Here is a 25,470-nt window from a genome sequence, read left to right on the forward strand (position 1 = left end):
TTAGGGATGCTCAAAAAGGAGATATTGGACTGATCTGGACTAACTGGTGTTATTGCAGATTTGCCAATAGTTTATTTTATAAATTTTTTTTATCCGATTACTCGATTAATCGTAAGAATAATCGATAGATTACTCGATTACTAAAATATTCGTTTACAACAGCCCTACTCCACAGGTAACCTTTGAGCGTGTTGAAGATCTATCATTAACATGAACAAACTGAATTCGATCAGATAGATAAGATTTAAACCAGTCTAGTGCTGTTCCTTTAATTCCAACAAAATATTCAAGTCTTTCTAAAAGAATATTATGGTCAACTGTATCAAATGCAGCACTAAGATCCAACAGGACGAGCACAGATACAAGTCCATTATCTGAGGCCATGAGAATATCATTAGTGACTTTCACCAGAGCTGTTTCAGTGCTATGATGAGCTCTAAAGCCAGACTGAAACTCTTCAAAAAGTTCATTATGGTGGAAGTGATCGCAAACTTGTTTGGCAACTACTTTCTCAAGAATTTTGGATAAGAAAGGAAGATTGGATATAGGTCTATAATTGACCAAGTCATCTGGGTCAAGAGACGGTTTCTTAAGCAGAGGTTTAATTACAGCAACCTTAAAAGCTTTAGGTACATATCCCTGTAACAGAGATAGATTAATCACATCTAAAATGGAGGAGGAGATCAAAGGGAATACCTCCTTAAATAACCTGGTTGGAACTGGATCTAACATACAAGTTGAAGGCTTAGATGAAGACAATAATTTTGCTAATTCAGAGAGTTCAACTGGATCAAAGCAGTCTAAACCCGGTTCAGATTCCATGACTACCTCAGGTACAATCGCGGATAGAGGAGTGCTTATGATCTTATTTTTAATAAGATCAATCTTATTTATAAAGAATCCCATAAAATCATTGCTGCTAAGAGCAGGTGGATTGGACGGTTCAACAGAGCTATGGCTCTGGGTGAGTTTGGCAACTGTATTAAAAATAAATCTAGGATTATTCTTATTCTCCTCTATTAATGAGGAGAAGTATGCTGCTCTTGCTTTACAAAGGGTCCTCTTATACAGCAGTAAACCATTTTTCCAGACTAGGAAGGACTCTCGCAGGCCTGTGGAGCGATATTTTCTCTCCAGTTTCCTAGCATTTTGCTTCAAAGTATGCAGCTCTGCATTAAACCAAGGAGCAAGCTTTCTATTTTTAATGGTTTTCATTTTCAAAGGAGCTGCGTTGTCTAAGGCAATACGCAGAGAACTAGCAACCCCATCAACAAAATCATCAACCTGTGAAGGGGAATAAGCTAAGCTTTTGCACTCTGCAGCACTGCTCAGTGACACAGAGGAGAGAGAAAGTGAAGCAGATTCTTTAAAATTTATAACTGCACTATCTGATAAAGATCTACTAAAATTGAACCTTCTTTTGGGGGAGGAGAACTCTGTTAAAGTAATCCTGAAGGTTATTAGAAAGTGGTCAGAGAGGACAGGGTTGTGAGGAAATACTGTTATTTCTTCACATTCTATGCCGTATGTCAGCACAAGATCCAAAGTATGAAGATGAGAATGCGTGGGACTATTCACATTTTGAACAAAGCCAATAGTGTCTAAGATAGCATTAAAGGCTGCTCTTAAGCTATCGCCTTCAATGTCAGCATGGATGTTAAAATCTCCCACTATGATGACCCTGTCAGTATTTAATACCAAATCAGAAAGGAACTCTGAAAACTCATCTAAAAATTCAGAGTAGGGACCTGGTGGACGATACAAAGTTACAAAAAGAAGAGGTTTTCTTGCCTTGAAATTTGGATCAGGGAAATTAAGGGTTAAATGTTCAAAAGAGTTGTAGGTATTAATTGTTTTGGGAGTAATCAGTAAGTCAGACTGGAAGATTGTTGCTACTCCTCCTCCTCGCCCAGAACTTCTGGGGATGTGAAAATTTAAATAGCTTGAAGGAGTTGCCTCATTTATGCTCACATAATCCTCTTGCTGCAGCCAGGTTTCTGTAAGGCAAAACAAGTCAATGTGATTATCACAAATCAAGTCATTAACTAGTAGACTTTTAGAGGAAAGCGATCTTATGTTAAACAGACCGCATTTAATTGTTTTAACTTTTTCCCCAATTGGAGTTATTTTGATTTTAATTAGATTATCATGATTTACTCCTTTGGGAATCTTTGCTAATTTATTAGATTTTGGTCGTGGGCAACACACTGTCTGGATGGAGTAAAGAGTGGGTAACAGTAGAGAAGCTGCAGAGATGTGTGTTAAACTACAACTCTGCTTCCTGGTCTGCACCCTGGGTGGTCAGGGTTTTGGAGGACTAATAAATGTGGCCAGATTCCTAGAAAGAAGAGCTGCACCATCCAAAGTGGGATGGATGCCGTCTCTCCGAATCAGACCAGGCTTTCCCCAAAAGGATTGCCAATTATTAATGTAGCCCACGTTGTTTTCAGGGCACCACCTAGACAACCAGCGGTTGAATGACGACATGCGGCTAAACATGTCATCACTGGTCAGATCAGGGAGGGGACCAGAGAAAATTACGGAGTCCGACATTTTTTTGGCAAACTTACACACCGAAGCAACACTAATTTTAGTGACCTCCGATCGGCGTAACCGGGTGTCATTACCACCAGCGGGAATAACAATCTTACTGTATTTAACCTTATCCTTAGCCAGTAGTTTCAGGTAGGATTTGATGTCGCCCGTTCTGGCCCCCGGCAAACATTTGACTATGGTCCCTGGTGTCTCTAATGCCACGTTTCTGACTATGGAGCTGCCAATCACCAGAGTGGGCTTCTCAGTGGGTGTGTCACTGAGTGGGGAAAACCGGTTAGAAACGTGAACGGGTTGGTGGTGACCAGTGGGCAGAGATCCACGACTACGCTTTCTGCGTACAGTTACCCAATCGCCTGGCTGCTCAGGCACTTTTGGAGGACAGCTACGTGGGGGGCCTACTTTAACTCCTGGATGTTCAACAGCCTGAAGCCTGGATTCTAACTCTGACACCCTCGCCTCCAAAGCTACAAAAATACTACACTTATTACACATCCCATTATCACTAAAGGAGGCAGAGGAATAACTGAACATCTGACACAGAGAGCAGGAGAGAGGAGAGGAAGAAGGAAGAGTTGGAAAAGAGTCAAGGGAGGGAGAGAGAGAAGCCATAGCAATGCTAAGCTAGCGCTAGCCTAGGCTAGCTACTCCTTGCTATCAGAAATAAAACCGTTTGAAACTGACAAGTGCTCAGTAGAAAAGTGCAGCAGAAGGTGCTATGTTTTAAAGTAGTCAGTTAGAGTTACTTAGATACAGAGATATCACAGAGAAAATAACTTAACTTCAGATGGAGATCCTCTGAACAGCTGCACACTCAGTTAATCCAAACAGGAAGTGAACAGGTCCAAACAGGACAGGATATTATGCATTGATAAAGGTTTGGTATCAGGATCAGTGCTTATGATATATTCTGAAAATGCTTTAATAAACAGTAGATAGCTTCCTCAGTCCGTCTGCAGCCTGCTGTCCTCAGCAGCGCCGAGTATTTCAGGAGGGCAGTGAAAAGTGAGAAGCATTCCAGACATCACTGTAGATTCTTTGTAGCACTATTTGAGCAGTGGCTATAAGCTTTAAAACAACGGTTTGATTCCAGACATGTTCAGCGTAACTCGGTATAAACCAAAAAAAGGAGCGTTTTTCTGCTGCGGTTTGTCAGCCACCATCGCCATGTTCCGAAATGTCAATTTACTGAAAATTTTAAATAATTTGATTATTATTTGATTCCTACTGAATGTAATTCTACTTATTTAAGATTTAAAGTCGTAGGGAAATTGCATTTCCTAATTCTCCGAGTGGTACACGACTTTACACGAGTGAATATAGTGAACGTTATTGGTCGTTTATCTACGGGGCGGGATTGTTGTGGTGGAAGGTTTGCAAGCACATTTGATTGTGACTGGATTCTCGGAAGCATCTTGCTAACCAGTTAGCAACTTAGTGCTAGTAGATTCCCAATGGGAAATTACATTGGGACCAAGGAGCACTTAACAACAACACTGTCAAGGAACGCTATGGACAGCAGAAACATGCAAGAGGAGGAGAGTTTTGTGTCAGAGGTCGTGGATGAGTCTCCTCCGTCTTACATTTTTTATTTAAAGGAGGAAAGCGGGGACAAAGTTGTTGTGGAAGAGGACGCCAGGGTGGCAGAAGCTTGGTTTGGTGTAGAAGGCTTACAGCCGTACATGTTTGAGCCCTTGCCTCTCAACGCTGCCAGTTCTGTTAGCTCTACACCTGCTGAAGGCACAGACGTCCATCCCAGTGAACACTGGGACGGAACTCAATGGGAAAGTAGATTATTCTTATTTCTTATTTCAACTGTTGCGTATATTAGCTGCGACATATGAATCAAGATGCTATGACCGAAAAAAATGTTATTGACAGATGACCGTTGATATATGATTGGCTGAATTTAGGTGTTCAGGCTGACATATAACTAAAGGGCCTGCATAAGATAACAAAAAAACCCCACAGATTTTAAGACAGGATTTTTTTAAATGAGTACATTTACATACATGTTTAAGCTAGAATGATTTGACATTTAAATATTATTTCTCTATGACTTTAAGCTTATCTCATACCAAACCCTATTTTAATATTTCAGATAAATCCAGCCACATTATTTTGCTTAAAAACACAATAACTTTAAAGTTACAGTAAAATATGAATCTGAGTCACATTCAACTCGCTCACTGATGACGTCCGGACTCTGCAGCCCTGCTTTTACTTCATATAAAGTTTTAAAGAAATGTCCGAGGTTGACATGCAAAGCTGGTTTCTTCATCAGTCTTAACAAATCAATCTGCTGAAGTGCTTGGCTGAAACATCTAGTTTCTGTTTTAAGATGTGACCATTTTGGCGCGCCGGGTGGGAGTCACATGATGATATGATGACATAGTGATGTCATCAGAACGTACTGTTTTCTATTAAATTGAGTATTTTAGTTTTGATTACAAGTTTATTTTGTGTTTTCCCATTTGTATTTCTTTTGTTATTTTTATTATTATCATTATTTTTGTATACCTAAGAGTTTATTTGAGTTAGAAGTAATTGCTTAGTTTTTTTTGCCTCCTGTGGGCGGAGCCCGTAGCTTTAAAAGCAGGGCTCTGTTCCTCTGGAAGGCAGTCTGTGGCTGGACTCCTGAAGTCACACTGACGGTGATGACTCTGACATTGAAGATACTGCTGTTTGTCTGATTTTAACATGCCTTGGACGTCCTTGTAAATATTCTGCACCAACCATCTTTGTTCACCAGAAGAAAAAAGTCACTAAAGTGATCTCCGGCCTTGGCCAGTCATTTATGTTTGACCTAGTCATAATAGAACCCCGTCACAGTGGGGTTTGAGTACATCTGTAAAAAAAAAAACTGAGAAAAAAAAAACTGATATTCCCTCAGACTGTCAGCATTTTAGAGAAGATCATGTGACACGGACAGAGAGGGCTCTGCAGCCCCTAGTGTAGTCTGTCTGTCCATGAATGTCTCATTAAAGGGTAAAAATAACTTAGATTTGGACTGTTTGTTATTAAAGCCAATAAATAATGTTCAGGACAATACATACAGCCATAGGGAAAGGATATTTGAAATTGCTTAATTGGAAGTTGCAATAAATCACCAGAATCAGATACTTGGAATTTGATTGGGGCCTCCGCTTTCAAACACTGGAGAAACCATATATTTTAGTTTATTCCGTCTGCAGTATTGGTTTGCATATTGAGCATGTGGTGAAAACCAAAATTATGTATTTTTTTAGTTTAGTGAGCTTTGCTCTGATCCCAGAAAACTTAGTCATGTAGTGGAAAAGTAAATTTTTATGACAGAATGTGAAAAAAAGCCACAGTTAGTTTTTATTTCATCTCAGACAGTCCTCCACATTTATTTTTATTCTTTTGTTATAGTGACATTATAACAGCTTAGTGGCGGAGCATGAGGTTGGGAAGAAAAAATCTCCACTTTCTTTGTTTCATTAATTGTACTCCTGAGGTTATACCACATACATAAAAAAATGGATGTAGTTGAGTCAGAAATTCTGGACAGTCTTACAATAAATGTTTAATCAAAGAAAACAATAGAAGAAAAAAACTAGAAGGCACAAAAGGCAATGGACATTTCCAAAAAGTTTAAAATAGACTATTTTAAACTATAGTCTATTTATTCCACCTGTTTCCTTCTCTGTTCATGTTAATAAAATAGATTCAGCTCCAGAATTTTCCCCCCACACTTTGGACTTATTTGGACTGGTCAATGTTTTTTCTCCTCAACTGGAGGAACAAATGTCAGTTAATAAAATCAAGTTTCAGCGATGCTTTGATTTTAAGCCATGATGTAGCATCTTTGTCTCTTTCTCAGCCTGAAAATCCTCTGATGTTTTATTCATTTTTTTCCTCTGAGTTACAGTAGAGCCGCTGCTCTCATGCTGCACACGGCTTGCCTTGTAAAGCCAGTCATATATAAAATATACATTTGTTTTGACTTTATTTTTGTCCCCTTTTTAGCGGCAGTTATGGTGCAGCCATGAAGAAAAAACAACGATAGACTGGATAACATGGTAACGTTGTAAAATATTAATATTGATAATAGGAGGATAATCACAAAATAATTATAAAAACAGCCTGAAATCTAAAATAATAGTACGCAATAATAGCATGCCCCTAAATCACTTTTGATCTGTGCTTGGTAAGTAGTGTTTTTAAATCTATATGGTGTCAGTGTGGCTTGTTTTGTCAGGAAGACGCAGCTTAATTTAATACTTGAAGAAACAGGAGGCAGTAGAATCAATGGGTTGGTGAAAACTGATCTTATTTACAGCAAGGAAATGGGTAATAGAGTTTACAGTCCATATGCATTAGGTCGGCGGTACCATATGGCAAACTCAGTCCTAGGTCAAAGAAGTAGCTTCATACAATTAGTGTTTTTCACTCTGCTTTTATCCAACCAGATGGTTGTTAAGAGTCACAAAAACAGCATTGTCTCAGTGTTTGAAAGGCAGCTTGTTTCCAGTTATTCTTAACCTTGTTGGTTATGCATGCAGACCACCAGGCATGGGTGTAACACAAGAACTAGACAACGTGAGGAGAGAAAAAAATGTCTCCTAACCCCCAGAAAATGCAGGGTGACGCCTTGTTTCAACTTTAGAGTCTCCTCATTGATGATCTCCTTATCCAGCAGCTATTAGGTCTTTGGTACAACATCCAGTTTAATTGAGCTGGGTGGATGATTGTGCATTTAAGTCATCATCTGAGTTTCTCTTGCGTAGAATGAGTTACCAGAGCATCAGACAATAAGCTCAAGTAAGGGAGTGGAAATGGGAGAGAGTGAGACTAGGAAGGTGCGAGGAAGTTTAGAAGTGTTTTTAAAAGTCTAGTGCTTGTGCACAGCAACAGAACAGACTGATTTAGCATGTTTAGCAACAGGTTCAAGCTGTTGATTTGCTCATTAAAAGCAGGTTACAGACGAACATATTTGTATTTCATTGGGAAAGATTGGCATCAAGTGGGTGGGAGAAGGATGGGGACTCATTTGTTCCTTCAAACATCTTAAGTTGAGATATTAGAATCTTTAAAATGATTGAATTGTTTAGTCTTTTTTTTAGTTAAATCAATATTTTTAAGTCTTGCTATTGTAGCAGTCTCTGTAGGAACATTAAAGGAAGATAAACAGGCTGGTTTCTGACATTAATCTAGTGTGTTGAACTGTGTTGTGCTATTTAAGACTCATATTTTTAATCTGCTACTATTAAGTTTGTCATCATAGGATGGTGAATACTTAACTTCTCTTGAAACAGAAGCTTTATGGCCTTAGCATTATGCTACGTTCACACTGAACGCAATCTGAGCAGCAGAAGCAGCCGGTTTACATCTAAAGCCTGTGGTCGACATACTTCAAAAGGTCCTGCAGCGTGTCTCGAGCAGTGCATCTTGATGCATCTGAGCAGCTGAAGGAGCGCCTCATGAGCATCTGAGGTGTGTGATGGGTGTCACAAGCAGCAGCTGCTAGAGTTGGAAAAATAGACGTGCCACGTCGACCAATCAGAAAGCTGATCTGGGAGCTGGCAGGGAGACAGACACAGCACTTCTGATGCAGAGAACTAAGATCACCGCCCTGAAAGAGTTTATTAACGCCTAAATTAACTTAGAAAGTCGATACCTGTCGGCAAAATATGTTCGGTTTTATTATCCTGCTGCCTACAGTTTGTACCACATACTTAAAAAACGCTAACATCTACTTCCAGCCTCCACCAACAGTAGGGGAAAATACTCCAAGAGGCAACTGCGCCAGAGGCAGCTGTTGCTGGATTCGAAACAACAGCACATTGCCGGTATGTGGGGGTCTGTACGAAATATTATTTTAAGGCAGGATTGTAATCTTTATGAACTGACTGCACATACAATGTTTTGATGTGGACATTCTTACTTAAAAACGTATTAAAACTACATTTTACCAACTTATCACAGCAAATATAGCAAAGCCGCTAACTGCTATTGAAGCAGAAGCAACAAATGCATCTTTACACACTTTACGCAACGCCTTACCTTAATGTGAACAAGCATCAAATATGAAGCAGCTGCTTTACAGCTCAAATTGCACTCGGTGTGAACGTAGCATTAGCCTTAAATACGCATCAGCAAGTGTAAAGCAAGCAGCTATGCTAATTTGTCTGACCCTGGTCTAAAGAGCTGCTCCCACTTTGATGGTGGTTACTCTGACAAATTAGCTTCCCCTCCTGGGTCTCCCAGTGTGCTAACTGGTTGTGACTTTGTAGAATTTGTTGCACGGCTCTGAGCGCGTCGCATTAATGCTTCCCTTCCACCAGAATGTCATCAGTCAAGAGTCCTTCTAGTGGAGCATCACGAAGGTGTGGATAACAGCAGGCTACAATGCTGTTTTTCTGCTTGAGGTCTGCCCCCGTCTGGTATTTTTTCCCTGAAAGGGAGACCGATCCAGGCTCATACATAGCGCGGCCACTCAGTCCACAGGGTTGCAAATGTTTGAGCTACATGTGGTTGGCCACAGAGGGTCCTGAAGGAACCTTGCAGACTGGGACACATGACAAGGTTTACGTCACGCCGGCTCTGTGGTCAAGCCGACGTGGACACCATGAATTCCCTTTAAGTATTCTCATTATTTAGCTGCTAATTTTTTAGCAGGAATATTGGGTCTCTCTGTAACTGGACCACATTTGTATATAAGTGCATCTTATATTTTATATTTGCATCTCTGTCACAGACATCTGCACTCCGATCAGCTCTATGTGTAGGTGGGTGTTTTTGCTAGCCCTCTATGGGCTCTGCCAGCTGAGCTCTTAGTAAACCTGTAAACCCTGTCCTTATTTGACACAGGTTAGAAAGATGCCAGGAAAAGACCTCCCCACTTGCCTGTGTGTGTTTGTGTGTGAGAGGGCATTTTCATGCTTGCACTATTTGTGAACAGGATTAGAATTACAGGAGAGTTTTGAACATTTTAGACCACAAACGATTACATTTGTATGCTTAGCCTAAGGCCTTCAAGTGGCCTCTATTTCCTCATCCTCTGTCTTAGTTATTTATTTTTTTTGGCAACTTTTACGTCTAACTCGTCTGATTGCTAGAGACAGGGGCTCGTTTGGCTGAAAATATTACATCGTGCAGTTTTTCATGAAAGGAAATCTATGATGGCCCTGTGCAACTTAAAGGTGCTTGGAGAACTTGGCTGCAGTTTGAGAAGCCTCTAAAACAGAAACATTTTACATAGTAAATCCATTGAATACTAACAAATAGTTTCCACCATTTAGAGTGCATATTTTTCCAATCTGTAGAATCAAAAGAAGTGCATTGCTAAAGTACCTGAAACTCATGAACTTTTTTACATTTTGTCATGTTAAAACCACAAACTTCAATGTATGTGCTGCGGGAGACCAACAAAAAAGTCATTACGTTAAAGCGAGATGAAAAAAACACATTTTACTGCAATTAAAGGTCCACATGTAGAGACTAATTTATTTATTTTTGCAAAGTAGCAAAACATAAAGATTGGATGGAGAGTATCTGTGAAAGCGAATTTCTAGTTCTGTTACAGTCTTCTCAGGCTTTTAGGTGTTTACAGAATTATTTGATTCAGGTTTCAGGTTGAGCACAAAGCCTTGCTAAAGAAGCAATTTTTTATTCATCTTATGTGCTTAATTTATCTGTATTTTTGCAACTTTTTTATTTAGCCTACTCCACTTTTTTGATGTTGGGAGGAACCATTCATATCTCAGTTTAATATGCAAAGTATCAGATTGACCCGGTCTGATTTTGTACTTAGCCACAGGCAGCCTTGGGGTGCACCAGATTAGCAACATTGCTACACTTTAGCTACATTCACACCGCAGCCTGAAGTGACTCAGATCCAATTTTTTTTGCCTATATACGACCTGGATCTGATCTTTTCATGACAGTCTGAACAACACAGATCTGATTTTTTCCAATCCGACCCAGGCCACTTGGTTATGTGGTCCTGAATCCGATAGGAATCTTATCTTTTCAAATGCAACCTACGTCTGAACGCCTAGGTCAGATTCATCCGACCTGAACATCATTAATACCCAACAAAGGTCACTATTCTGCGTCTTGCTATGCAGAAGTGACAAGAAAAACGACAACCATGGGAGATGATGAGGCCGAGAGCAGTATTTATGTTTAGCCATATTGAAAAGATTGAGTTTTTATAGTTGGACCGCTAGATGCGCGCCGGCACTACCAGTCAGTTTTACTTCTGTAAACATGGAGCACACTGACCTGTGACCTTTTGACCTGACCTGTGACTAAAACTGGTAGTTGGTTCCACAGGAGAGGAGCCCGATTACTAAAAGATCTCCCTTCCATTCTACTTTTAGAAATTCTAGGAACCAATAAAAAAAACTGCAGATTTTGAGCAAACTGCTCTGTTAGGAACATCAGGAACAATCAGAATTCTGATATAAGATAGAGTTTGGCCATTTAAGGCTATATAATCCTCTCTCCAGAGTTTGGTGTAAGTTGGACCTGTCCTTTTTGTGGATGATGCAAACCACACACTGATGGAAGAACACAGGACATACTGAATAATGTCAGTGTAGAAGACAGGCATGTGATCCTGTGGATGGTTGTATTCTTTAGTTGTTTCAGGAAGTACAGTCTTCTGTAGCTTCTTCTGAACAGTGCCTTTGTCTAAGAACACCTCAGTTCCTGAGAAAGAGTTGTTCCTCTGTACCAGAAGTGATTCGCAGTAGACGCCATGTTGTCATCTCAACAGGTTTAGGTGATTTTAGCTGTAGGTGGCTCTGATGGCATTTGTGGACCTTCCTGTGCAAAATCAGACCAATGATAGCAGTTTTATCTAATTATATCAGGAGTTATATGTAGAACACGCCCCTTGGGGCTCCAAGGCTTAGAAGATGATCTTATACTGCTGCTGGTCAGTAAGGAAGGTGCTGATCCACTGACATGTGGAGAAAGCACTGTGAGCTGGGTTAGCCTCTGGTAAAGGAGCTAGATAACCTGCCAGTGAACAGTCTTGTCTTCTTCTGGGTCAACTGTTTGGTTCACAACACTCCAGAAAATGGACTATGGCAAGATTAAAAAGTCCCAAAGGTTTGGTGGGAAGGCACTCCCAGTCTGCAACCGAAGTCATTAAGTATTTCAGCAAACTGGCATTTGTGGAAACATTATAACATTATAGTTTCTACTCTTGACAAAAGTTTGTAGAGCATAGTCCTTTTCTTTGCATCAGGCTAGCTGAGGATAGCAGCTTTTTTCTCTTTCTTGTTTTGTTTTTTTAGAAACTTGTTACTGGTTTTAAAATAAATTTATTTCAACACTAATTTGTCTGGTTATCAGTTGAAAATTTGCCTAAAAACATCTTTGATTAAATGTGTTATTTTAGTTTCATGTCAGAAATATGTCCTCATTTCTGTTGATGGGTCACATAAAATCCCAGTTAGATATTGTTATAATCTGGAATTGTGACATTTTTGAAAGGTGACCAGATGGACAGATCTGGATTGTTTGCCTCATAAAGGATGGAAACTATTTTGGGTTATCAGTAAAATCAATCAAGACTTAAATTTATTGAACATAAATAAATGATCCTACTTTGCCCTTTGATAGAAGACACAGAAGGCAATGGTAAGATTAAACCCTGCAGAAGTTGAGTAGGCGCTGTAAACTGTCTTTTTTATCACCAGGTTGTCCTACCATTTTTGCTCTCATGATGTTCTGTCGATAAACTATCTTGCGTCCTACATGAATTTGTAGGTGCCTTGATGCCTCACTGACCTAAATTTAACCACTTGAAAGCACCAGCCTGGAGCAATAGGGCAAACAAATTGGCTACACATCAATTGCTTCTTGACATATATCACACTATATCTAAAGGTTAGCAGCATCCACTGTTGGTTGGCTGGTTAATGTGTAAGCCAACAGTAAACCTCTGGCCTCCTTTCTAGGGGTTCTCTGTCTTTGCCTCTTTCACCAACATCTCTTGCTTTAGTGGGATTGCGGAAAACCTGATTTAGTTATTTCTTGACTAAATCCGCATCTCTCTGCTTGCTCTCATTTATGTCTTTTCTTTCCTTTCCTTTGCCTCTCTTTTGTGCCATGCCAAGCACCACATCTAGTCAGTACTTTTTAAAAAACCAAAATACTGTCTTTTGGTAAACTCCTGAATAATAATTGCCAAAACACTGTTGGTGGTCAAGATGTTCCTTTGAACGTTCTTTTGTGGACTCTTTCTTTAAAGATGCCTCCAGCTCTCCACCTTGGCAAGAGAAGAAGTTGTCCAATCAAGCTTCAGGCTGAGAATAGCAGCTTTGATCCCCTGAGCCAAACTTTCACCAAACTCGGCCTACTTGAATACCCTTACCACAAGGAGTGGGTCTTGGCTGGCCGTTTCTGGCTTAGGAAAAGATGGGCACTGGAGTGCACCCAAAGCCTAATTAATGACAGGGGTCTTAATAGAAATAAAAGCCCCGATAATCCTGTTTAGCAGAGTCCTTTGCTTGCTTTGTTTGGGCCTGTAGTTGTTGATGTTGTGTGTCTAAGACGGCTTCACATTACCTGTAATAATTTGGATGCTATTCTTTATTTCTGTTACTGTTCTACATTGTAGAAACAAGCTAGAGGAAAACTGAGAATTAAAAAATATATTTTGAACCAAGGAAATGTGAAATAACTGAAGGTTCTAAAGCTAAAGACAAGGCTTGGCTTTTGTGTTTCTAAAAGCAGAGAATGTTGTCTGTCACTTGGCTGGTGATGTAAGTCCTGACCTTTCCCTGTGTTTAAATGTTTGACAGACCAGACACTGAACCCAATAGAGCAATAATTTACAGCTGTATCTTGAGTCTGCCCCACCTTTATTGATGGGTAAACAAGAAGTTTATTTTCTTACACCCTTAAGCACACCCTAAGAGATTAAAGAGGCGTTGTAAATTAGCTGATTACCAGAAAACAAAGCGTTTTGTAATCTTAAAATGCCTAATTAAATAAAATAACTGTATGGAGATTTTAAAGGTTGGCTATTTTTTCTCTGCATCCTTTTCTGCCAAATTTGCAGATTTGCCAGTCCTTTTTAGCATGTGGTGACCCCATCATTTTGGGGCTCTGCCATAACAGCTTGTCTTCTTGGCAGCTTTAATCTGTCTGGGTGTCATGCTGTTGGTCAGTCTGCCTTTCTCCATAGTTCAGAAAGTCATAGCTAATTGTTTACTATGGCAAAAAGTCAAGCGATTAATAAAGGTTTTGGCATGCAGGGGCAGTGAATGCTGTAACAGTCATGGCAGTGACCATCAGACTTCCTATATGGGGTTCCAATGGACTAACCTCAGTATTTTGACAAAGTATCTTCATGTTTTGTGCTTTAGGACACCTAGACACAGTAATATATCACTAATCCAAATTTGTAGTTGATATTGTTTGTCTAAAAATTTAGACTTAAACTTAGAAAAAAGTTAAGTCTAAAGGGCTGGTTATACTCCCGCAGTAGTGTGTCTCAGTGAGCTTGTTGCAGGTATGACGCAGATATTTTTGATATATGCCCAATTTCGAAGCGTGGTCTGTGCTATTTTATTCCACGCCACGTGGAACCCTTACTACAACTACATCATCTCCTTTACCATGCCGGACATAGATAATTTGACCGTGGTGGATTATGATGCCGTGGAGTTCCTCATCTACTGGTCAGATGTGCGCACGCAGACCATCAAAAGAGCTTTTATTAACGGAACAGGAGTGGAAACAGTGGTGTCTGCTGACCTTCCTAATGCCCATGGTCTGGCAGTAGACTGGGTGTCTAGGAACCTGTTCTGGACCAGAACAGGTTCAGAACAGCAGTACATTGGGTTAGAGGGACAATTGCGAATTAGCTAGGATTGTGGGTGTGATGGGTGGCGTGTTTCTCTTCTGTTAACGGAGGTCATTAAACAAAAAGGGCAACTGGATTGCTCGTATATGTGCTGTCCTTGTGATTTAGAGAACGAGTCGTACAGATGTGGGTACTTCCTCCCTTCTTCGCCGACATGCTCTTCTAGCTGGTCCATGTTTTCCACAATGGCGGTCATACAAACAAAACACGCTGGCAAGGTCCCAAACAGGAAATACACATAGTGTAGAGCGGAAGTAGGAGTGACTAATCAGAGGCCTCCTTTCTCTCCTCTCTGCCACTCTATTTTCGGGAGGTGCACCAGGGTGTCTTTGGGAGGAGGCATATCTGCGACACACAGTCAGACGACCCGGTTTCTGAGCATAAACCAGGTTTTTCTTTGTTAGAGATTCTTAGCATGTCTTCAGCACCAAAGATTATTTACCCACCCAACCTCCCACTACTCTTCTGAGTTTACTAAAACATCTACACATCTTATTGGCTTAGCTATCGCCAAGAGCCAGTGCACATGGCTCGCTTCATATTGATATTTATTCATAATAGAGCAGGTAAGACATAAACACTAGTGTTGAAAAGTAACTAGCATTGCACAACTAGCTTAAAACATATTGGTTTACTTACTAAATGTTCTGGAAGTCAGATTCTGTGATACCTTGAAAAACTCCACTAATATATTACTATGAATATAAAAAAATTGTATTATATTATTTTATTTCCCCTTAATTCGACCAGCTTAATTGCTTTGTTTAGTGTTTAAACCCTGTATACATCACATATATTTTCTCAATTTTTTCACAAATTCCATTTCATATCAATTAGAATTCATATATATTGAAGTAAAACTGTCAAAAGAAACATTTTCTAAAAGTTTATTGGCTTTTAAAAATAAGCAGCTTTTTTCATTCTGGCCACTTCTTCTGCAGCAGATCTGACTCAGTGCAAAGCAATGGTTTCTGTTTCTCACACCGTACTAAAGTGATCTCCTATAAAATGTTTCACATTGCTTACTAATATGGTCAGTAGCGACAGATATGTGACGTTACATGGGAACTATGAATTAAAGATGAGATGTTTGTTCCTGTTGTACCCAACACCACTTATCAGTACCAAATATCGTGTCAACACTGCAGACTCATCTGAGTCTTTCTGCAGATGACAGGAAGGGGATAGTTGTAATGCAGAGTTGTAATGAGTCATTTGATGCTCATGGATGCATTTACCAGTGATTTCCTCATTCTCCTCATATTGCAGTCCAGGCTGCATCATGTTAAAAGCTAAAAAAATCAAACAGCATCATGACCTGACTCACTGTTCACTGAATGTTTGGAGACTTCCTGCAGAACTTAAAGGTGTTTATGCTAATTTTTTTAAAAAGACACACCGTCATCTCATAAAAAAAAAAAATGCACACGTACAACCCTGTACCTGCTCCCGCATGCCTATTACGCATGCACAAGCCCATTTCTCCTCACTCACACTCTGTTTAAAAGCGTCTGTTCTCATAGCTCAAACAAGCTTACTGTCCTACATGTCCGCCCTAATCCATCCATCCATCCATCCATCCATCCATCCATCCATCCATCCATCCATCCATCCATCCATTTTCTGTCTTGCTTATCCCAAGTGGGGTGCTTTTGCCTATCTCCAGCTGTCTACATGCGAGAGGCGGGGTACACTCTGGACAGGTCGCCAGTCCATCGAAGCAGACTAATCCCTAAATCCCTCAATCACTATATAGAGCAGGGACTATATAGTAGACTTTATAGCAAACTAAGTTAACTTCCTGTTCGGAAAGATGATCACTGCTTTTTGCTTCCCGTTGGTCACATAACTCCACCTCCACGGTGCGGTGCCTGCGCCATCTTTGTTATTAATCGCAATAGTGGGCCGCTGTGACAGTTAATTCCATAATGCTTTGTTAGGAGAGCTCTCCGCACAAAGCATTCTGGGATATATCTGCCTCTTCTGAGGGCTTTCTTTTCTTCTCATACACTTCGTAGACATTTTTTATCTTACAACCCTCTGCCATTTTTAAAGAACCACGGTGAGAAATGTGAACTTCAATGACTGTCTGAAACAGAAGCTCACCACAGATAAACGCCTGAAAGTGTGCATGCGCAGAAAAAGATAGCTAACTGGACGAGCACTCAGGACGGCCTTGCATAGACATATCACCAGAATGATTAACAATTAGGAAGTCAACTTATTTAGATGATCCACCTAGAAATAAAAGATATTCCTCAATACCTTTAAGTGGAGATGTACAAACAAAGGCCATAATATAACTTAGACTTAAACAACTTTTCTTGTCATTTTGTATATACAAAGTGTATACAAAACTTAATTTTGTTTTGTACAGCTCTCGTGACATTTCCTTTTCTTAAAGTGCATCCGTGATCAAATGTAAACAGTTTAGAAGAAGAAACATGTTTTTTCAAAAGTTCAGCTGCCTGATGAGCAGTAAAGTTCCATATCCTGCTGCTGATGTGCTCCGCAATGACTCTCTGGCCTTCGTTATGTAAAATATCTGCCTCTGCAGTGGGTAAAGTGGTAGAGCTACTTTAAGCAATAATGTGGTGAACCACTTGTTGTGGTATTTAGTTTTCTTATTGTTTTTTTGTATTATTCAGAGACTGCTGATACCCATTCGAAAGTAAACCTCAAGAAGTGATAATTTTATCCTCCTTCTCTTTGTTTTCTGGGACCTGTCCTACATCCACAGTGTCTGGTTTTAGCGTGTTTTGGGTGTCACTACAGGAGCAGGGTTTATTAAGCTCAATCACAAACTATTACACTGCCATTTACTCTAAGTGAGAAGAAAGATTACAGAGAAACCCTGATAGATAACTTTCAGCAATAGAACTTCACAAGAAAGAAATCAGTTTAAACACGAGGAGCTTCTGAAGGAGGTCAGATGCAACGAACTTAATTGGATGTCTTTATTTGACCTAAATAAAGATGATCGCTGATGACACTATGTTATTGTGTAAATTGTATTTTAGTAACATGTACCTACCTTAAATAATATGTTGTAAATCAAATGAAAATGACCTTACCTGTTTTGACATATTGAAATCTCTCTACCTGCAGTCATACTGACGGATGAGGAGGTTCAGAGGAAAAGGGAAATGATAATGAAGAGAAAAGAAGAAGAGGCAGCCCGGGAGGCGCAGAGGCCCCGGCTGAACGAGGAGCAGGCCCGGATGATCTCCAGCTTGGTGGAAGCTCACCATAAGACCTACGATGCCTCCTATTCTGACTTCTCACGCTTCAGGGTCAGTCCACTTTAAAATGTCAAGCATCTCTCACATTAGCATAGGTAAAAACACGCTTTTCACATTTCCTCCTGCTTTAATCTTTGTTTTATTTTTTGGAGTTATATATGATGGACCCAGAAGCAGTTTTATATAATTAAGAAACCCTGAAGTGTTTTGTGCATTTCTAGTTAGCCCCCTTGTGTTTGAATTTTTTCATAAGGATGTTTTTCGGCTATTAGAGCTGCTTTCTGTTTTGAGGTAGAATTTATGTTTTCTTGCTTTTATTCTGCTTTTTGTTTTACTTCTATTTTATTACTTTAGAATCAGAATCAGAAATATTAATATATTCACCTTCATAAATAGCTTAATTTAGTCACTTAGATGGTTTTAAAATGTGCCACAACATGTCAGGATGGATATTTGGCTTTTTTATTTTAATAAAGATATATTTTTATTAAACTATTTCAGTTCTTAGCTGTAGTTTGATGTTTCAGGTTTTATCTTGTGAAAGGGGGAATCCCTGCCTTTTCTTTAGTATAGTTTTGCTTTCAGGACTTCCCTTCGAAAATAAATCCCACCAGCATGATGCTGCCACCAACATGGATGGAGTTAATGGTTATATACAGTGTTGATTAAAAACCACTCAAAGCGTTTTGCACTTAGCTTTATCGTTGGACTTATCGTCCTGTGTACCTGCTTCTTTTAAAAGCAATGCTTCTTTCAGCCGCTTTGCAGCCTGCAGCACCTCCTGCACCATCAGGGGCCTTTTGGCGGCGTCTCTATAAGCTCAGCTTACCATGACTGTCGGTGCAGCTCCACACTGGTGCTCTGCTAAGGTTTGCAGTTGCAGCCTCCTGTTTTATTTTAAGACGATGAATTAAACGGCTCTTCATGAAGCAGACCTTGGGATATTGATTTATAACCCATCCTTGGTCTTATTTCTGCATTCCTGCTGCTTTTATACTGAGATGAAATGACACACTGACTGACTTGTTTTGCTAATATGGTAAATTATGAAGACAAGGGTTTAAATTTGAGTTAAGGAACAAATACAGACCACAATTTTCTAGTTTATCCTTGTCTTTCCTTCCATTGTAGGTATGCCAATGTTTGTGGGAATGTTTGTTTTGTTAACAAGCAAAGATTTCAAAGTGTCCTCACAAAGCGCTCTATACAACTGTGGCTCCTGCTGTCATCCTTTTACTCGTGTTTCCAGTTTAGTTGACATCAGTAACTCACATTACAAAGAATTTATTAATGTTTTCTGAACTAGATCAGACGGGATTCTTCTAGTGGCCCACAACAACAGGACTGACCAGAGCTAATGAGGAGGAGAGTCAAGAATAACTGGAATGTCTGAGAAAGTCTCACAGACTCCGTGATTTATTAGCGTCAAGTATGATTGCAGCACTGCACGCTATGCAGGCAGCCACGGGCACGCTGTTACCGAGCAGCCGACGAGTGAGATCTCCCATTATCGAGCTGTAGGTGTTGCACTTAACTAGGAGAAAACCACAAGCGGACAAATCCATACAAAGAAAACATCAACTTAGCAGCAGATTTCAATTATGTTCGGAAACTCAAGAGGGAATTAAAAAGGATCTTAGTACTTGTTCGAGATAAATAAAACAAATGCCCCGGTAACAACAGCCAGATATGTTTACATAAGAAGACCTAAAATTAATTCGTAGATAAACAAAGGAATAGGCCGACACAGATCTGGATACCAGGACTACATAAAAGCCTCGGAGCTCCTGGCGGTTCAAGTGGAGGCTGGAGGAATTTTCTCCTCTCACTGCCGCAAATATTCAAGTCTTTAGTTTGTTTGCCTGTTTGCACTCAGCTGTTTGTGCCCTCAGTAAATCATTCTCCGTTTTTTTCCGCATCATCCATTGACGAATGACATGCTTTTTACCTTCCAAACAATATTGCCTGTTTTTCACAAAACCTACCGGATGATATGTGTGTTTATCGCTTGACAGTTTGACAAACTCCTTAAATAAAAGCCAGTTTACGGTAACCTACTTAATGTCTGCAGGCATGTTATTTTATGTGTACTGTTTTGTAACTCCTGGGTCAGCCTGAGACACAGGAGAAGCAGCTTTTAACATATTCATGTCCGTTTCTCTGCCTTTTTTCAGCCTCCAGTGCGTGACGGCCCGGTAACACGCAGTGCCAGCAGAGCTGCCTCCCTTCACTCACTGTCTGATGCCTCCTCTGATTCATTCAATCACTCACCTGGTGAGATAAATAATAACTCTTTCTTTTCTTTCATGCTTCTTCTCGTCTATCAACTATTTCATTCAACGCTGCTGTCAGTGTCCCAGCTAGAGTTTAACCTGCAAGATCAATTCTTTAAAGCAGTCGTACTCAAATTTTTTTTTCCTTTGCCTTCTTGAGATAATGACATAACTATCTTGTTATCACGAGAATACAGTTATTTATTTCTCGAGATAACGGGATGATTAACCTGTATGAGTAATGAATGAGGCTGGCCAAGAGCCCTGGATTCCCAGTCCATCCATGCCTGCGGTGCCCATAGTTCTGCAGTTGCGGTAACGCTTGTGTGCAAATAATCAGTTTTTTAGATTCCTTTTTACTCATTGTCAGGTCGCGGTGGATGATGGGATAGCATTGGATACAGAAACAAATCTGTTTTGTTATTAAAAGCTTGAATCTGGACTCATTTTGGGGGTTAATGCATTATATACCTGTTACAGGCGTAACACCGGGGCTGTTCAGAAAACACCAGGAGCTAAGTCATCGGAGGCATAGCTCTAATTGCTTATGAATCGGAATGGAAAGTGGAAAAATAATAATCAAACCAACAACGTCATCTTGTTACCTAAAAGTTAAAAATTGGGATTATTTACAGAATGACACATAGGCTGCCATGACTTCTAAATCATCTCCCGCTATTGCAGTATTTAGTCGGTTTTAACTCACACCAATCATACCGTTATCACGGGAAAACTTTTGCTATCTTTAGATAATAGGAAAAAGAACTCGTTTGCTCGAGAAAATCCGAGTGAAAAGGTACCAAAGGGACACGGCGCCCTCGGCTTCCGTAATTCTTGGAGTTATAATTGGAAAATTAAACCAATCTTTTAGAATTTATCACTTTGGGCTTTATTTGTATATTTATTATCCGTGTTAATTGTTTGCTTTCTTTTTCTGTTTTTTGCTTTTCCATGAGCTTATTCAATTTAATTTAATTCAGTGTATTTATAAAGCGCCAATTCACAACTCAAGTCATCTCAAGGCACTTAACAGTTCAACCACATCCTCCAGTCAAATTGATTCAAAGTTTATTATCTAAGAGAAAACCAGTTGATTGCATCGACTCATTGAGTCAAGGGCAATCCCTCACACTAAGCATACTTGTAGCGACAGTGGAGAGGAAAAACTCCCTTACTTCACTTATAGTGATTTAGTTAGCTAAGTTAGTTCACAGTACGGTGTCAGGAATAAAAAAGATGTACCTTATATTTTATTTATGTATTTTTGTTGACATGAATTGGTTTGTGGGTTTTTTCTGTGTTTCTGTGTTAGTTAGCAGAGATCCAAAGGTCTGTTACTTTAATAGTTATACTTTCTAAGGACTATATTCAAAAGTGAGGTTTTAAGTTTTAACTGGTTTAAAGAAAATAAACAAAATCAAATCTAATGCTATGTTCAAACAGCAAGCGGCAGGAGCAGCAAAAATGCACGTGCTGCTTCATTTTTGATGCTTGTACAAATTCCGTTCGCATCAGATGCTCAGAAGCTCGAGAGGCGCTGCTCCTGCTGCTCAAAACACGCTGCAGGACTTTTTGCTTGTTGCGCGTCATCCAGTTGCATGTCTACTAGCTGCTTCTGCTGCTTTAGAAGTGAACGTATTATTATTATTGTCTAATTTGCTTATTTCAGTTTAGAGCAGATCCAGAAGAAAATGTGTGATTCTAATAAAATAGCATCTTCAAAGCTTATTTTCAACCTCTTATTTAATTTTGAATATTTTTGCTGCATTTTCTTACTTCAAATCCTTCTCAATCTGCTTAAACAGAGTCTGTGGACACCAAGATGAACTTCAGTAACCTGCTGATGATGTACCAGGATGGAGTGAGTAGTCCAGACTCCAGTGAGGAGGACACAAAGCTCTCCATGCTGCCCCACCTGGCTGACCTGGTCTCCTACAGCATCCAGAAAGTCATCGGGTTTGCCAAGATGATTCCAGGTTTCAGGTATGGTTAAAAAAATGGCTGGAAATGTTGCTACCTTGGTCAACAATTTATATTTTAGCACCTTCAAATTTACATTTTAGTTCAGGAGTATTAAAAATACACAATTTTGAATAATGTAAATAGTTTTAGTAATTATTTCAGACAAGTATGCAAAAATTTAAACTCTGCCAGATTTTGTTTTGCATCAAATGAATGTTTTTCATTATCTGTAGTTGAAAATCACATGGTTGATCAGTTGACCTCAAAGTTAATCATCTGGCAGTTAACCATGGCAGCTTGGATGGTGAACATGACTTAAATACATCTAAGAACAGCTGCAGCTCAGAAACCACCTAGATGACGAAGTAACTGTGTTCCTTCCTGCTGTGTTGTGTTTTCTCATTGATTTAAAGTTCCGATTTATTTTCTTGTAAAATCTGCCACATCAAAGCATCAGCACGCACACGCGGCACCCTGAATGAGGTTCCCACCTACACAGAGAACACAATGATCGGCTGCCCACACGTATGCAGAGCATTAATGGAAGAGGTGAAAACAAACAAGCTCTTCCAAGAATTCGCTCAAACGCGCTGCGGCTAAAAGCTGAGCTGAGAGATAAAAATATAGATAGATAAACACTAGATCCACAGAGATTAGAGGGCTGCTGCTCATCAATTTAGAAACATTAATCAGCTTTATTCTCTGGAAGTGAGCTCATGGCAGGAAGAGAGAACAGTTATAGAAATTTTAGGTGCTAAATTAGGGTTAAATTTGAAATCTTAAGAGAATAGGGATTTAGTCCAGGGTTTTTTACTATATAAATGTTAATTCCTTGCAGCGCCACCTACGGTGGCCCAGAGGTGTCAACACAAATACAAAAGCTGCAACACAAACACAAAAGCCACAACACAAATACAAAAGCCGCAACACAAATACAAAAGCCGCAACACAAATACAAACGCCGCAACACAAATACAAAAGCTGCAACACAAATACAAAAGCCGCAACACAAATACAAAAGCTGCAACACAAATAAAAAAGCCGCAACACAAATATAAAGGCTGCAACACAAATACAAAAGCTGCAACACAAATACAAAAGCTGCAACACAAATAAAAAAGCAGCAACACAAATATAAAGGCTGCAACACAAATACAAAAGCTGCAACACAAATACAAAAGCCGCAACACAAATACAAAAGCCGCAACACAAATACAAAAGCGGCAACACAAATACAAACGCCGCAACACAAATACAAAAGCTGTAACACAAATACAAAAGCCGCAACACAAATACAAAAGCTGCAACACAAATAAAAAAGCCGCAACACAAATACAAAAGCTGCAACACAAATAAAAAAGCCGCAACACAAATACAAAAGCCGCAACACAAATACAAACGCCGCAACACAAATACAAAAGCTGCAACACAAATACAAACGCCGCAACACAAATACAAAAGCTGCAACACAAATACAAAAGCCGCAACACAAGTACAAAAGCTGCAACACAAATACAAAAGCCGCAACACAAATACAAAAGCTGCAACACAAATACAAAACCCGCTACACAAATTTTATTTCCGTTGCGGCTTTTCTATTTGTGTTGCAGCTTTTGTATTAGTGTTGACACCTCTGGGTCACCGTAGCCACCTACTGAAGCAGGTACAAAATGTACATGTTTACGTTTGTGATGGTAGGAAGGAAACTCCTTCCAGACATCAGTCTTAACAGAGAGATTGGGTCTAACTGTTGTTATGGAGACCAGGGGATCCAAAGATGCCTCGTTTAGTATGATTTTAACTTAACCTGCTGCTTATTGTGTTTATTATTAGATCGAAATAGTGTCTCATCCAGCCTGGAGGTCAGTGAATGGCAGAAATAAGCTTCTGTGTCGGGTTGTACTCATGTTCCAGGGAGACAAAGTGTTGGTTTACTTTTTAATCCTTCTGAAACCACCTCTTAGCTGAAAAGGTAAAGCAGTCATTTGAAATCCTGACGTTTAGTTCAAAAGGGATTATTAGGAGCACAAATAATATTATCACATGTACTTGATTTTTAGAAAGAGATTTTTATGTTTTTTACTCATCTTAACCTGAGGTTCCAGCATATCTGGCTCTCCCTACATTTAAAAAATTGTTTAGTTTCATTATTTATGGACGTCTTTGAAGATTCCAAGTTATTTCTGTGTTAGATTTAAGGATCAAAATTATTCTCAGACTTTAATCGCTGGCTGCATGCGTCAGTGGAACAAACACACTATCTTTAGGAGCAGCAAAGTCATTTCCAAGCAGCAGCTTCTTTGTTCATACAAAGATAAAGAAATTGAAGATCTGTACGATCAGTAAACATGTGACACAGTCATGTACATGTTGTACCTCTCTCTTTAGGACACAGAAACACACTCATGCTTGCCCTGGTTTGTTAGGGTAGGCTGTTAAGTAGAACTTTCTGTGCTGTTATCTCTTTAATGGATCTTAACTGTGGGCCAGAATAATGCGATGAGTGTGCCTGGAATCGGAACATTGTGAGAACATTAAGACACTTTCTGCCACTTTCTGCCTACTTAATGTTGAAAACTATTTATTTATCGTCTTTCCTTATTTGCTGGTTTGTTTCTTTTTTTTCTTTATTCTAATACGTCTAAATATATCATCACTGCCGTTATGTTACTGCATTGTTAAAAGACATTTAGAATCTTTAAAGCTGCTGAAAATGTAATCAAATCTGTCAGCTGTTTCACACGTTTTTACACCGAAAAAATATCATAGCTACTGATGTTTACCATATCTGTCTCTGTTCTAAGTGTAGAGACATGAGAACAATCTGCTTTAGATCAAAAAGCATTCCCAGCTCTGCACAGTTGACCTTAGGATAACAATTGCCCCTTTTGCACCTGTTGTTTGCTCTGCAGAGACCTGACCGCAGAGGACCAGATCGCTCTGCTAAAGTCGAGTGCCATTGAGATCATCATGCTGCGCTCCAACCAGTCCTTCAGCCTGGAGGACATGTCCTGGAGCTGCGGGGGACCCGACTTCAAATACTGCATCAACGATGTTACAAAAGGTGCTTTTCTAAATTAATAGAATTTATTCTATTTATTTATTTAAAATGTATCCATGTTTTTTCTTTGATATTCTCCATTAATTCTCCATGTCTTAAGCGGTTGTCTCCTTAGGAGCATTTCAGTGAGTGAAGCTACCTGTCTCAAGAAATTGGTTATTTAAGCTGTGAACAGAAGAGCAAATTTAAATTAGTGTTCATCGTTAGAGGTAATGTGACAGGTTCAATTAAATCTACCATCCTCTCAATCCTCCCATCCTCCAATTTTCAAACCGCAGAGGCGCTTTTAGTCAATTTTAGTCATAATACATTTACAGTAGTAGCCATTCAAAATGTCCCCACTTTCCTTGATGGGCCCTTGGCTGATCCCCTACAATTCCTTTTTAAACATTAATAATTGTAAAAAAAAAAATATTCTTTCTTCCATGATTTGTGGACATTAAGATCTAAAGAGTAGCATGATCTCCTGGTCAGACCCTGTAATCCAGTAAAAGTGTGGATTAAAATATTCAAGAGGGGGTCACTGCA

General features: G+C 39.5%; 1 protein-coding gene across 2 annotated transcripts in view; it reads left to right on the plus strand.

Annotated features, from left to right (window-relative positions):
• Nucleotides 1-25,470, plus strand: part of LOC119775623 (vitamin D3 receptor A) — a 96,123-nt gene that overhangs the window by 64,148 nt on the left and 6,505 nt on the right. For both annotated transcript variants that reach the window (XM_038273673.1, XM_038273674.1), the window contains exons 5-8: nt 17,513-17,697; nt 19,821-19,920; nt 21,725-21,902; nt 24,794-24,945. In XM_038273673.1, coding sequence (XP_038129601.1) covers nt 17,513-17,697; nt 19,821-19,920; nt 21,725-21,902; nt 24,794-24,945 — 615 coding nt within the window. The remainder of the gene's footprint in view (nt 1-17,512; nt 17,698-19,820; nt 19,921-21,724; nt 21,903-24,793; nt 24,946-25,470) is intronic.

This window comes from Cyprinodon tularosa, unplaced genomic scaffold (genome assembly GCF_016077235.1).
Source record: "Cyprinodon tularosa strain WSP-4 unplaced genomic scaffold, ASM1607723v1 ctg882, whole genome shotgun sequence".
Taxonomy (NCBI): domain Eukaryota; kingdom Metazoa; phylum Chordata; class Actinopteri; order Cyprinodontiformes; family Cyprinodontidae; genus Cyprinodon; species Cyprinodon tularosa.